This window comes from Myripristis murdjan, chromosome 23, assembly GCF_902150065.1.
Source record: "Myripristis murdjan chromosome 23, fMyrMur1.1, whole genome shotgun sequence".
Classification (NCBI taxonomy): Eukaryota; Metazoa; Chordata; class Actinopteri; order Holocentriformes; family Holocentridae; genus Myripristis; species Myripristis murdjan.
In genome coordinates, this window is record NC_044002.1 from 6,672,923 (window position 1) to 6,687,715 (window position 14,793).

Sequence of the window (14,793 nt, forward strand, 5' to 3'; positions counted from 1 at the left end):
ATTAATTCGTTTAAACTGTCAGTTCTCCAAGAGAACAAGAAAAGGATTTTATCAAGATGGCGTGCGAGTCGCTCTAGTTGATTCTGGCAGGTTTTATAGCGCTCACTTCAGGACTCTCTAACTTTGTTGTGACTCAGTTTTTTTTTATGATGTGCACTTCATCATGAACCTAACAGCCCTCGACTCAGACTTGCGTGGAGTCAAACGTTGATCACTGGTGACAAAAATCAGGCTTAGCGGCGTGCACAAAGATGCTGAAAGAATACCTTTTGCCTCATTTCAGTTATTTAACTTATCTTATTCCAATGGCTAATGCCAAATGCACTTTGAATCCACTGAGTGACCCACTTCTGACAAGCTAACAAGCACGGCTGACCGGCCAGACAACTTCTGCTCAATTTAGCTCCTGGTTAGTTTGATGTTTTTGTTTTTGGAAACTGACAAAAATATAATGTTAATTTTCTCTATTACTCTACTACCCCGCACCCCTCCACCCCCTTCCTTAAAATCCCCTCTAATGGTGCTTGATCTGTTGTTTGATCTGTTTGGATTGTAGACATGGTCCTCAGGTTCTCACCACTTCCTGAGGCTTAGGAGGGATTTGGACCAGACTCAAACCTTTCAGGGACTCCACTTAGACTGACCTTGAACATTTCCATCGTGACTTTGACTTGGATTCAGTCACCGAGAACTGGGGATTGGACTTGGACCCAAGGTAAAATGACTTGACTAAAACACTGTGTGTGTTTAAGCTCTGATGATGAACTGCCTGGCTGCATTTAAGTCCTTGTCTGTTAAAGCAGAACTTACTTTTTTTTCCTTTTTCTTCTTCTTCTTATTTTTTTTAAATATCCTCAGTAATGCATGATGCATAACACCGTTGTAGCCATCATTTTTGTCACAATTGCCAAAGAAAACTCTTTCGACATGAGGTCTAATCAGATTTAATTGGGATCGTAATCGTTACATGTGACTCGGTGAAAATGTATCCTGTCTTACCGAAGGAGTGAATGGCCAAGCACAGACAAACCTCTCAGTGTAGGATTTACCTCCTCAAAATTCAGGGGACAGGATGGACCACTGATTCTCATACACAGCCTGCTGCTCTCTGATTGGCTGAAGCCCAGATGCGTTCCCACCTTCCTGGAGCCAGGGGATGCTGCAGCTCACACATGGAGGTATAATAAGCTCTTGTTCGTGTCTCAGCAGCTAAACTAGTCTGTTAAATTGCATTAACAAAGAATTCCTCCCAATATGGAATGGTGCAGTGTATAAAGTAATCAGAATATCCCTCATCAAACCCTTAAACAGCACTTTAACTGCCAGGTTTCTATCATTTTGCAGAGCTTATCGGACCATTGTTAGCATCCTCTTTGTTTTGATTTACAGTGAACCATTCCACAGGGGTACCAGGTAAGGCCACTCCCTTCTCTCTTCCCACGTCGCTGGGCATTTGTCCATTCGCTCCTTCCCTACATTCGGTAATTTCTCCCCCCTGTGTTCCCTCGACTTGAGTTCTTCTGATGCACCTCCTGAAATGAAAGCGAAACAAATTTCAGACGTACACCAGAGATAGGGATAAGGCGAGTTGTGGGGGGGTGGGGTGCGGGGGGGGCACTTTGGGTCTGAAATCTGCACCTGAGCCCAAAAAAACACAGCTGTACTGTGGATAGATGATTTCATGAGGTGGTGAAAATAAAACCTGGTCTTGCAGGCACAGGCATTATTCCCTTAACAGAAAAACAAGGAGAGGATTCATACGGCAATACCGCCATTTGCAGTGCACCACAGCCCACAAATTAATGAATAGATAAGTGATGTGGAAGCCACTGCACCCATAGATACAGTGAATGTGATATGCATGCTTCATTTCTGGACCTTGCATGCATCAATCTGTTATAGTAAGATGCCAGAATTTCAGCACATGATGTACAGTAAGAGAGTAGAGATTCTGCCTGGGGAGCGAGAGTGCCAGCGGGTCTACCACAAAAACCACTTAGTTCCTTCTCTTGCTAATGGTTTTCTTTTTTGAGAGAAGGGTAAAAGGCACACAGTCGAATCTTAAAAGGATCACACTCTCCCGCAGGTTGGCAACTGAGGGATGAGACCGAGTCTGCATTTAGACTTCATGGTTTCTTTCTTTGGCCAAGTGTTTAAGATTTCAGAGCTACGGTCGACTTCGATTTTTTAAACAAATCTCTCTCATTTCAAAATAAACTTCATACTGCTTTTGCAGCTATGAAAATCTCAAAGTGGAGGCTGCATGGTTAAAGGTGCTTGTAGCATGATCCAGTGCTGGACTGTGTTTTGTACACCGTGCAAATGTATGTATGTACGCAATAATTGAAATGAGCAGTATTCGCTGGCATGCATTAACTCCAGTTATAGGAACACATTGCTGCATGCTGTGGCTTTGTCATTGTGGGCAGACGTACCTTGCAGGATGAGTGACTATGTCCAGATAAAGGTCTCTGTGGGGGGAGAGGAAAACACTTAGACTGATGTTGCTGTACAGTAAGGTGACACATATTACCAACTAAGCCTACTATTAATCCTTTTGCCCTTAACATTCTCAGGATGTGTGCATGCTCTGATAACAATGCAGAGGTCTGCATATTGCATAATCTACATGTCTATCCTCTGTTGTTCTTCCATATTTTCCTGATGAGTGTATCTGTTTGGTGCCGTGCTCACCTTGTTTTTTGTCTTGTCTGGCTGCTGTGCTGTCCTACGCTCTGTGCTCTTGTCCACTTTGTGCCCTGCAGTACTAACCTTAGGTGTTCTCGGCATGTCTGTGTGGCGCTGTGCACGCACAGAGCGAGCTGCCTTGCTAGTCTTGGCAGGTGCACAGTACATCTCCAGGCGCCGCAGCTCACAGCTTTGGAAGCAGCACTCGTCCACAATGCCACGGTTATGTGATCGCCGTGTGTTGCCATAGCCTACTGGTTTACCTGGATGAACGGAACAACAGGAGGAATTAGTTAACTTCATGAATGCCTGAAGATGAAGGGAGACATTTCTGCACGGATTCTGCAAAGGTGGTCGGTTGTTGCTGACGAATCGCTGGGATCTTTGCGTCACAAATCAGACACATGGGCCATTTAAGAGCTGGACAGCAACCAACTTCAATAAAACTCTTCTCCAAGGCCTTATATCTGTGTGCAGAATTAATCAAACAAATTATGGCTGGTGTCCAGACACTACGTCTGTAATAGCCGAGTGGTAACAGCAAGGTCACGGGTCTGATTTCTCTGATATATGAACAGCCTTAATGACATGGATTTCTTCAGTGTAAAATTTACAGCGTATCACATTGCACAGTATGGACCCTTTTTGGCAGTGGTCCTCTTGTAAAAAGGGGGTCGTAGTCACCCAAAAGTTGAGAAAATCACGCTTGACCGTTTTGGCCCAGGTATCTGTTACCCAGAGGCCCGGCTGGTGAGGCCAAACCACAAGCCCTCTGGGTCCAGTCAACCTGCAGAAAAACCAGGCAGGCTTTGAGGCCACACCTCCGTTGGCTATGCCCCACCTTTCATTCACATTTTCTCTTGGCAAAAACCTAAGCACCCTTACGGCTTACTCAGAGAACATGGTTGTTGAAGACATGGAGGTATGACGCACCTTTTACGCCAAGAAATGACTGTAAAGGAGGGCGAAGGGAGGAAGACAGGGTTTGCAGCTGTATGGTGGAAAGTGAATTGTGGTAGTCCTGATTATATCACTGAACAGTTAAAAGGGCAAAGGAGTGTTTCAAAACTTCTGATGCTCAGACTTGTGACTCATTTACCACATCAAGCTACCATGACACCTATGAGCCCCCCCTGCCCACCAAAAAAAAAAAAAAAAAACACTCTTTACTCTTTCAGTGGCCTTTCGAAAAACTCGGTGGCCTTTAGAAAAACTCTGACTCTCCATTTACAATTCCCTGCTCACCTTGGGCAATATAGCCCTGATGGGCTTTTCCCTGTTACCAAATGAAATAATAATAATTTAATATGGCATTTACAAGGAGGAAATGCCTTTCCCTCTCAGAGTTAATAGCTCTTGGCTCGGAAGCCTGCCAGTGCTGACAAAGTGCATTAACTTCTGCTCTCTGTCTGCCTTGTCCTGACAATGTTGTTTTGGACCGAGTGCAGCTTTCATTCAGAAACAGAAGCATCTTTCTCCTCAGACCCCCAGGCACAAGGTACAGAGGAAGCTGAATGGAGGTGTGAATGGCAGAGTGAAGAAAGCAACCTATAGGAACGATAGGGACACTTCCATGTGCACATCAGGTGGAATGATGCTAAAAATACACCACAGACTGCACTGTGAGCAGCCTAATTTACCCAGACCTCAGACTTCCACACTGGACTGTTAAATGAAATGAACAAAGACAAAAATCATTTAAGTTTGAATTCACTTTTCGACATCTGCACGTTTAAGTGTTTCGAAAGCTAATTTGACTGTGTGGGTGTTTTGGAATATAAGTGCAAACGAATTTCCTATTTAAAGCTGCACCTTGTTTTAGGCAGATATTTTAATGGATTTTAGTCATCCATACTTTTCAGTAATTTCATTCATCTGAACAAACAAAATTGGCTAGCTCTCATGTGCAGTGTGATTCAGCAGGACCAGCCTGGGCTGTTATATTAACACCTGATGTCAAGACATTTCGGAGAGGAGAAATATGATGTTGAGCCCTGGCTTGTGATTATATAATGGTTGCTGAAAGCCAAAAGAGGGACTGTGCCTAGTTCTGGCTTGTTTTCCAATCCCTCCCAATAAAGCCTTACAAATTAACATCCGCTATTATTCTGAAAATAGCTTGCAACCCTGCTGAACAAACAGCTGGAAGGGAGAGAAAAATCAGCTGGCACCGGTTGTAACATGTAGGATAATCAGCTAGGGCAGGTTGGGGAAAACACGCATATAATAATCAGGTCTAAAAGGTTTGGAAGGTTTTAAATGCTTCAGTTCCAGGGATAACTGCCGTAATCCCTCATAAACAAAGAGTTGTTTTCTATGACTGTTGTTAAACAAATAGGGTAAACAACCTCTCCTGCCAGGACTACCCGCCTCACAGCCCCTGCTCCGGAGGATGCAGAGATCATCCATCACGAAGCACCCTTGGTTTTTGAGTTTGGGCCCGGCCCTTCAGGTCAGATTAGGGAGCACGTGCTCTGTGTCGGTCATCATGACAGATTAGGGTGCATCTGTGTCTGTGTGCCGTTTGTCAACACCACCGTCTCTTATTTACACATCTACAACTGAGAGGATGACAGTGCACACTTTGATTTTTGGCTGTATGAGGTGTGTAACACTTGTTAGCTGAGCAGAGCAAGCTTCATTTCAAATTATAAATGAAGGGGGAGCGCATTTACTATATATGGAACTTGCCTGACTGGCAAACGTTCATACTCTTAAATCATTAAAATAGGATAGCACTACATCAGCATCCTTCTAAATGCTAAGTATGCTGTGGTACCAACTGCAAGTCATGAAGCTATAAACTTTAGTCTGTCTGATTTTAATTTTTAATAACTGTTCCATCTGATGCCGCTATCCTGATCAGGCCACATGGTTCATCTAAAATCTTGGGTTTGCTCCTTGACAGATGCAACCCACATAGTGTTCATTCCTCTAAGGAGCAGCGCTGGAGAAAGATGGCTGGATTCCCCCATTCCAGAGTGGTACAGCAAGGATCTAAGTTTTACAGCTTGGTCGTGGTCAATAAAAACCAGTGGATTCTTGGAGCCAGTGCAGTGCTCTCCCTGCAAAGTGTCAGGCAGTTTATGGCTGGGCAGGGACTCCGAAAGCTGCTAAAGAACTGGAAACTACCTCTTTATCACTGGTACCACAAAGAGTTTATGGCAAAACTCAGTTTCCTTCACATTTTCAACTGAAGTTCATCTTCTTTTGTGACACAATTAAAATCCAGAATGAAACTGAATTCAGGATTTTATGATACAACATGTCCAAGTAGAGGACATAAGCCAAACAGATCGAGTGCATCACCTAAATTTTGAGATGCATTTGGCAATCTTGGAGTAAAGGTACTGAGCTGATGAAGAGATTCAAAGATAAAGTACTGTTTTTAGCTACCAAGTGTCCTCAAATCCCTCATGTCTCAACTTCACCTAATGTTCAGATCTAAATCTGGAGGAGGCCTCTCTGTCCTTTTCATGAGTTGGCTCTTTGTTTCTCTGAGCAGTAATTCACAGGCGGGTCAGAGATTTTAGTTCAGGTCTAAATGGGAAAACGACACCTTTTTGCAGTGATGGAGAGGACACAGGAGGTCTTTCTTCAGAGCTCAGTGCCTTCCGCTGTGTGTTCAGGTCCAGTGTAAAACTAGGGAGGAGGGGGGGTGTCCTGATCATCCTGTAATCCACATAATCCCCTGCTGCTCAGGGACAAGGCCTAGCTATGTGTGTGTGTGTGTGTGTGTCTGTGTGTGTGTGTGCATGTGTGCATGTGTGCGTGCATGCATGTGATGTGCTGTTTACGCGTTCTACCTCTCTCCAGCTCCAGCGGCTTTGAATAAAATTGACATGGACAAACACTGAAAAGGAAGTCTCATCAATGGCTGCTAAAAGCAATTTCCTCCCCTCTCATCTTATCCACTCTCCTCTCCACCTTGGGCATTTCACATGCCATTAGCTGAGGATGGTACAAGCCAAAATAATTCCAAAACATTAATGACTCTCATGTATGTCTCTCTTTCTTTTAATTAGATATCCATCTACAGTAATGCACATTACCACTGGGACTTAAATGAAGATCCTCATTATTTTAAACATAGGCAAGGTAATAATAATTTGAGTACTTATATTTCTGAATGCAATGTTTACCTGAAAATATTAAAATTTCATGCTTGACAAGTGTACCTCACTGACAAGCAAAAACATTGGTTCCAGTCCAGTCTCCATTAACTAACTGGGAATGGAACTACTAAAGAGACCTGTTGCTTAAAGACCATCATTCAGTTTTAATTATTAGTAATAATTCATTACAAACTGTCTATCAAGAGAATTTGTGAATCATCCACTATGATGCAGACACTGAATGAAAAGACTCTAGATTTTGGACACAGAATCGAAACATTCTAAAATGTTCAATCTAGATTCTGGACATTGGTTCAAAAGTGTCTAGAATGCTCAATCCAGATTCTGGGCATTGGTTCAAAAGACTCTAGAATGCTTGGCCTAGATTCTGGGCATTGGTTCAAAAGACTCTAGAATGCTTGGCCTAGATTCTGGACATAAATGCAAAAGACTCTTGAATGCTCGGTCTAGATTCTGAACATTAGTGCAAAAGACTCTAGAATGCTCGGCCTAGATTCTGGACATTAGTGCAAAAGACTCTTGAATGCTCGGTCTAAATTCTGAACATTGGTTCAAAAGACTCTAGAATGCTCGGCCTAGATTCTGGACATTAGTGCAAAAGACTCTAGAATGCTTGGCCTAGATTCTGGACATTAGTGCAAAAGACTCTTGAATGCTCTGTCTAGATTCCGGACATTGGTTCAAAAGACTCTAGAATGCTCGGTCTAGCTTCTAGAAATTGGATCAAAAGATCAAGATTCTAAAATTGTACAGTAAACAAAGTCAAATGAAAAAACAAAAGTGAGTTGTTTACAGAGGAGAAGGTTGAGGATCTCTTAAAAAGTCACAATGGACGTTTTTGAAAATAACTGCATGATGAAAGTCACAATTGTGAGTCAAAAAATACATTATTAAAAAACTGTCACAACTGTGTGAAGTCACTATTTTCATTTTTTACCATTTACATGAAAGGAAAACAGCATTATCAATAAAAAATCCACTCTGGAGAGCATTTTCCAAAAGTTGCGTTTTCAGTGTGACCAATATGCGGAAACTGAAAAACAAAACAACACGAACAAAAAACATTGTGTTGTCAAAAATATTTTCTCCATGTAGATGTAGCCTAAAATGTTTGTTCTAGATTCAAGATCTTGGATGGAAAGAGTCTTGAATGTTCACTGTAGAATCAACATTTCAGAAGGACATAAAGGTGACTTGGTACAGAAAGTTACAGAGAACGTTCAACTTCAGTCAAAAGACTCCCACACTAGATCTTAATCACCAAATCACGATCTTCACATCCCATTCAAATCACCCCATGATCCTGCCTGCTAAAGCATTACAAAGACAACTGAGGATTTCTAGGTCAGGCTAATAATTGGAAAAACTGACTGTGGTTGTGGATTTTTTTCATTACCAAAAAAAAAAAAAAAGTAAAAAGAAAGAAAGAAAGAAAGAAAAAAATTCCACCAACTTGTATTTCACATTTCTGTCAGGGGGAGGACATCTGTAGTCCCGAAATGCAAGTTAAGCTACTTAAGCAGCAACATGCGTAAGGTGGATTGGCAATGCATTCCTGCCACTGAAAGCCCAATGTCACTGTAACACTTTCTCAGGACACATCATCAATCTGAGGGCTGCCAAGTTAAACATGGCCAGACTGGAGGGGAAGAGTTCAGGGAGGGAGCATGCCCTTCTTGGCCCAGCTGTCACACTACCGGGTGCTATAGATGACAGAGCCTGAATGGATTCTCCAGATATTTTACGCAAACAGACATTGGGTCCCCCTGAGTGAAGGAGAGGGGGAGGAGAAAGAAAGAGAGAGAGAGAGAGAGAGAGAGAGAGAGAGAGAGAGAGAGAGAGAGAGAGAGAGAGAGAGAGAGAGAGAGAGGATATGAGAAAGCAAGAGAAACTGAAAAAGAAAGGGAGAAGCATATTTTCCACGGCACAGCACCCTGCTGCTCAAACCTCATCGTCTGTTCAGAAAAAGGATGGAGTGTTCATGAAATCTGCTTCTTTTTTCAACACAGGAAAATGTGGCATTGATAGATTGATGTTGTGCAGTTCAGTGACTGCTCGGTATAAGGTACTGAGGGAAAGACAAATTCATTCTCCGTACCACAGAAAGGTCAGTTAAGGTCTGTTCCCGTATAAGCGTATCCTGCATAGGGATTCATGACTTACTTTGGCCTCCATTCAAGCCCTTCTCATGAGATGAACACGGTCTACAGTGTTGTACTGCTAAAGCCTGTGAGAAACATTTATAAAATGTAACAAAACTCCACTATCAGTAGCTAACACATCATCACAGTCACACATCATCCAATCTCTGGACACGCTCACACCTCATCAAAATCTTTACACGTTTAACATTTCATCAACTTTAAAATACATCTGTAGCCCTTTCATATCCTCATATCACAAATCTCCAAACCCCACAATGAAAACTTTAAGATGGGATATAGCAATGAAGGGTTTTGAATAAAAGTCAACCAAACTCAATGGTTATGACCATCTAAAAAAAGGAGTTTTTATAGATGGTTTCACGCAGCAATCTATCAGGGGGGCAGACAAGAACTTTGATTGCACACAAGGACATGTTGTAAATGATTAATAACAATCATGGCTGGTGGCTATGGACGAGATTACTGGGAAAATTCAAGGCCTGGATTTATTATCACGGCATGCTACCTTGGATCCTGTGGCCCCTGCTAGCCTACCACAAAGCTGGGGCAGCATCCCTTTGCACAGGCAGAAGAAGCTGAAGCTCCCCAACAAGGTCATGAATGAGAAGGACATGTTCATTTATACAAGAGAAGTGCTGCTGTATTGGGAATTCAGGGCCTCAAAAGTCTGGGTAAGCAGCATAGAAGAGAGGACTGTGAGGAAGTGGAACGCACAGGGTACAATTAAACAGTCTGAGTCACAACAGCATCACAGCATGTGGGTGGGGCCAGCAGCATCTGGAGAGGCAAGACTTGTAGCTTTCCAAAAGCTAGGTAGCTTTCCAATAACTTTCCGACAAATTTCTTACAAGAGAACCTAAGGCAAGGAACAATGTTGACTGGTCCTGGAGGAGGTACAAGCAGGGGTGGAGGAACTGTGTTCCAGCAGGATGACGGGGATGCAGCAGCAAGGTGCGTACACAACATGGGAGCAGGCAAAGGACTGTGAGATCTCTTGGTCTGAGCTCTGGCAGGCTGAGCCCTAGCATATCAAGTTCATTATTTGATGAGTCTGAGCTCTGGCACACTGAGGCCTGGCATATCAAGTTCATGATTTGATGAGGCGACGGTGCCCTCCTGAGCCCATCAGGCCTCCTCTGGAGCAAAGAGGAGTCTTCATCACGTCCTGTGTACCTCAGGAAAGGAATGCTGGAGTTCATTCTCAGCTCTTGCCCAAAAGTCTTGGGAGAGGGATACCATTATTGGCACCACAGCCGGGTGCTAAAGGTTGAAGCAGGCACTGAAGCATCACCAAAAGCAAAATTCTCTACCAAGCAAAACAGGTCATTGATTTTGTCAAAGCAGGGAAAAAAGTCCCAGTGAAGACTTTCATTTGGGGTTCTTGGAGCTTTGCAAGAGAAGCATCTCAGTTCTCAGAAGCTATTGCAGCGATCACACTCAAACCAGGTATTGTGCTGCTGTCTGAAACAACAAGACAGGTGGTCCTGTTGGAGCTGGATGTTCACTGGAATGTCAGATGGAGGAGCCAATCAGAGGAAGATGGCCAAGTATGAGAAACTTGTGGATGAGTGTAGCAGGCACATGCCATGTGCAATGCGTCCAACAAGATGGGCTGCAGAGGATTTGCAGGCCTAATTTTAAATTCTATGGACCTTGCCAGGCTTCAGGCCATCAAAACCACCGTAGAAGTTGCACAATAGGCCTCAAGATGGCTATGGATCAAGCGGAGTAATCTTGACTATGAATGTTGCATGGACTGAAGCTATGGACTGATAAATCCTGGCTGGGTCACCTGGGTAAGGGCATCTAATGTGGAAAGTGAGTAACTCAAGGTTACACACTGATGTACACAGCAAAGAGATGCCACCTCTGTTACGTCTTCCTAAAGTGCAACCTGAAGCAAAATTTGTCACTTATATTTGGCATTGCCAATTAGAGGCAACATATTAATATGAGAGTTAATCCCAATGTAGCAGGCCTGGGCCAAGATAGTAATAATAACAAAAGTTATTAAATGCTATGATGAAAGGACCAGATAGAATAAAACCTTAAGACAGAGGGCAACCTTTGTGGATACTGTCCAACTCTCATGTATCCCTCAGTGACACAGCTGAGGATCACATGCAGACATAAACTGTGACGCTCTAACGCTTGTATTGAAGTGAAAAATTGACTTAACAACTTCAAAGTAGATACTATGCTATACCACCACTATTATACTGTTTAATTTTTTTATGATACCTTTTTAACAAGTAGATTTATAAATAAGTTTCAGATGACAGTGCACAAGTGAATATTCATGAATTATGAATTATTTGAACCGTTATTTCATTGAGAGAATGAAATATAAAACCCCAAATTTAAAAAAAAGAAAAAATCTAAGTATCTTATAGCCAAAATTTTAAAAATTACAACTGAGACGATCAGCTCACCACTTTGTGCTTTTACTGGCTTTAGATTTGTATTACTGTGCGCTGGGTCTGGCCACTATACCGCAGCATTCCCCTGCTGTGCTGAGACTTGGATTCAAAGACAGGCCCCCTTCCTGGCCCCTGAGGTTACATCACTCATCGTGTATCCAAGTGCATCAGAAGGTGTATCTACAAACCAGTCTAGGTTCAGCGTTGGGCTAAAGCAATCAATTATTTGAAAAAGGAATTGCTGTCAGTGCACTATAGATGTTGCTGATTTCCCACAGAAATCTTGTATCTCCATTTTTGCAGCAGCAATTGACAGCTGGCATTGTCTACCATATATGGAAAATGTTTCATGACCTTGGGTCTGAGCCAAGCCATTAATAATAGATTGCAATGTCCAAAATAAGAGGATAGGAGATAAAATGTCTCTTTTTTGGAGATAAAAGGTTGCAGGTTAGTTGATGAAAATTGGCTCAACTGATGTGGGTCTCAGCCAAAGTCACGTATGTAATATGGTTGTAAATGAGTTCTTGTGTCAGGACCAGCTATATAGCACTAATGGATAGTTATACATGTTCCTCTCTGACACAGAGGCCAGGGCACATGTCTCAGGCAACACCAGCTGCTGGAAGAACATTGCACCTAACCTCGGTAGCTCCATATATCCTTTGCTGTTCTGGGCTGGCTTTAGTACCCTTAATGGAAAATAAGAGATTTAAATCCTAGATTCTTGGTGGAGGGTTTTCTTTGGGTAGCTTTCCCTACTCTGGTGGAAAAAAAACTTCACTGCAACATTTACTCTCTCCCCCTCCCCTTTCTTGAAGATAGTCAGCCAAATTCCACTTAAAGCCCTATCCCCATGGGCAGAGCTGTGATTTGCTTCATAATACATACTATACATATATGTGTGTGTGTGTGTGTGTGTGTGTGTGTGTATATGTGTGTGTGTGTGTGTGTGTGTGTGTGTGTGTGTGTGTGTGTGTGTGTGTGTGTGTGTGTCTGTGTGTGTGTGTGTGTGTGTGTGTGTGTGTGTGGATAGATTGATAGATTTATAGAGAGATAGATAGATGCCCATGTAGCTTGCACATGTTGATCTTATTCAAATCCTGGCATAACTCTGTATTAGTCAGTGAGAGTTATGAATTAACAAATTAAGACAAATGTACAGGGATGAGCATTAACTCTACAAGAAAAAATATACAGTGCAACAGTGGAAGGAGGATGAATGAAGGAAGGCGAGAGAGGAATAACATTTATGCAGGGAAAGTCAAGACAAGATTTGAAGCCGGCTGCTTTTTTATTTATGAGCTAGCTAGAGGTGCGCATTAGAGCTCTGGGACAGATACAGCCAACCTTTATGAATAAATAAAAAGGTGCACTTACTGAAATAAAAGCCTCTGTCTCCACACACAAACTGCAGCGTGTCGACCAGCTCCGCCCCGCACAGGGTCTCTGGCCCCGCCCCTGTTGCCGTCGGAGTCAGGGTGAGGACGCACAGCAGTAGTGAGAGGGTGTGGCTACAGGAGATACAGCACATCGCACACTGCGCACACGCAGGCACGCACGCGCACACACGCACAGAGAGAGAGAGAGAGAGAGAGAGAGAGAGAGAGAGAGAGAGAGAGAGAGAGAGAGAGAGAGAGAGCAGGTTAGCGTTAACATCCTCACTGGTGATATTGATTGTGCGCCATCAGAGAAAATACAATTTTTATTTAACCATAATTTTCCCTAGGGAGAGTCTTTCACACCTTTACGCGCATTCACACCTGGGAGCTGCCCGGTATTACCACAGACCTCTATTGTTGGGCGCAGAGCAGCTCCTCTGGAACATCTGCGGGTTAAGTGCCTTGCTCAGAGGCTCCTGGTTACTGGAGGAGAGCGGGGAGCGTTAGTCACTCACCTTCCCCAACCGAAAGTGTCCCGACCTTTTACGAGCGGATCCGACCCAGAGACCTTCCAGTCACAAGCCTGCGTCTCTAACTTCCAGGCTCCCGCCAACACCCCAGAGTAAAAATCACAAAGTGGCCACAGATGGTAACTTTATGGGGTATGAAGATGTGGAGGAAAAAAAATATTAAATCCAAACTTCCACTCAGTGCCAGTCAAACAGGAGGAGGAACGGCACCTCCAAGCTTGGATGCTCCGGAGCGGTGCGCAAAAGGGGGATGTGTGCGTTCAAATTGAAAACATACTTTTCACCTTTTCATTTCGCTACTCAGCCCTTGCATGTGTTCCAGTACGTTAATGATGTTCCAGAATAATAAATAAAATCACTCCACATTAAAATCCATCATTAATGGGCACCGCTAATGACTCCCAAAATTTTACCTGTGCCAAAAACCACTGTTAGCGCATTATTTCGCCGAGAACATTTGAACTAAAGCAAAGGTGCCTCAAAGTCAAAAAGGAGAATAAAAGATGCAGATGGGCCAGGGATCTTGCCTATCCAAAATGTGAGATGGAAAACGGCTCTCCCGCCAAACCCAGCAGAGGAAGCTCAGTGGGCCAAATATACATAATAAAGAGAATAAACACAGGACATGATCCATCTACATCACAACCCCAACCACACGGTCCGTACGCCCCAAAGTACTCCTGTTAGACTCTCTTAAGCTCTCCCCTCTTAACCCCGGGCTCAGGTTAGATATTTAGCACCTAATATGCAGACTCAGCAATTATTACTTTGAAAGTTGCAGAGCTGCGTTGGGGCTTTACAATGAAAAAGAGCGCATGGCGCACACAGGCTGCGAGCATGGAAACCCATTCATCCAGGGAGTGAAACTCATGCACGACACATGTCAAGATCCTCAAAAAGTCAATTAAAGCAAGAGGGGGGGACAGGCTGTATATTTCTATGGAGAAAATCACCAGGGCATGCAGCACAGTCATGCACTCTCTGACTAAATATGGATAGGAGGTTTTAAAAAAAAAAAAAAAAAATCTGCTTAAAATGCACATTCATCATACATTTAAACTGAGTAAAAGTCTAAACAAGCGCTAAATATTTATTGGTCCGGTCTAATCTAGATAAGGATGCTCTGTGCAAATGGTGAGCAAGTGAAGAACTAAAGTGATAATCTATAGTGTCAAAGGAAATCAGGTAAGTTACCTTGAAGACATCACATAAATGCCACTGAAAGGAATGAGCGCAAGGCATCCCCACGGGTCTCCGCACGATAAAGCCCGGCGAAAATGAACTTGTTTGAAGTCATTAAAAAACGGGGAGAAAGAGGATGAGATGCGGGCAATGTCACATCTCAATATTCCGACTTTGTTCCATTGCGCAGGCTCGTTTTGGAGAAGTGAGATTTAGCGAACAGGAGACGGATTTAGAGAGAAAATCCCTCACATTTATCTACATTACACAGACATTTTCAACAGGAAACA

The 14,793-nt window shown here is 43.2% G+C and overlaps 1 protein-coding gene across 1 annotated transcript; it reads right to left on the reverse strand.

Moving 5' to 3' along the window:
- Positions 1-850: 850 nt before the first annotated feature.
- Positions 851-14,793, reverse strand: igf1 (insulin-like growth factor 1). Its single transcript, XM_030045930.1, has 5 exons — positions 14,516-14,793; positions 12,790-12,949; positions 2,695-2,951; positions 2,436-2,471; positions 851-1,532 (listed from the first exon to the last, which is right to left on the reverse strand). The coding sequence occupies exons 1-5, from the start codon at positions 14,561-14,563 to the stop codon at positions 1,473-1,475; spliced, it is 561 nt and encodes a 186-aa protein (XP_029901790.1). The 5' UTR covers positions 14,564-14,793; the 3' UTR covers positions 851-1,472.

Excerpts from the sequence above, each read along its gene's own strand:
- igf1 (XM_030045930.1), bottom strand. The coding sequence starts at position 14,563 with ATGCCTTGCGCTCATTCCTTTCAGTGGCATTTATGTGATGTCTTCAAG. Across the intron at positions 2,952-12,789 it reads AGACAGAGGCTTTTATTTCA|GTAAACCAGTAGGCTATGGC; the intron begins GTAAGTGCACCT and ends CCGTTCATCCAG. Across the intron at positions 1,533-2,435 it reads ATAGTCACTCATCCTGCAAG|GAGGTGCATCAGAAGAACTC; the intron begins GTACGTCTGCCC and ends CTTTCATTTCAG.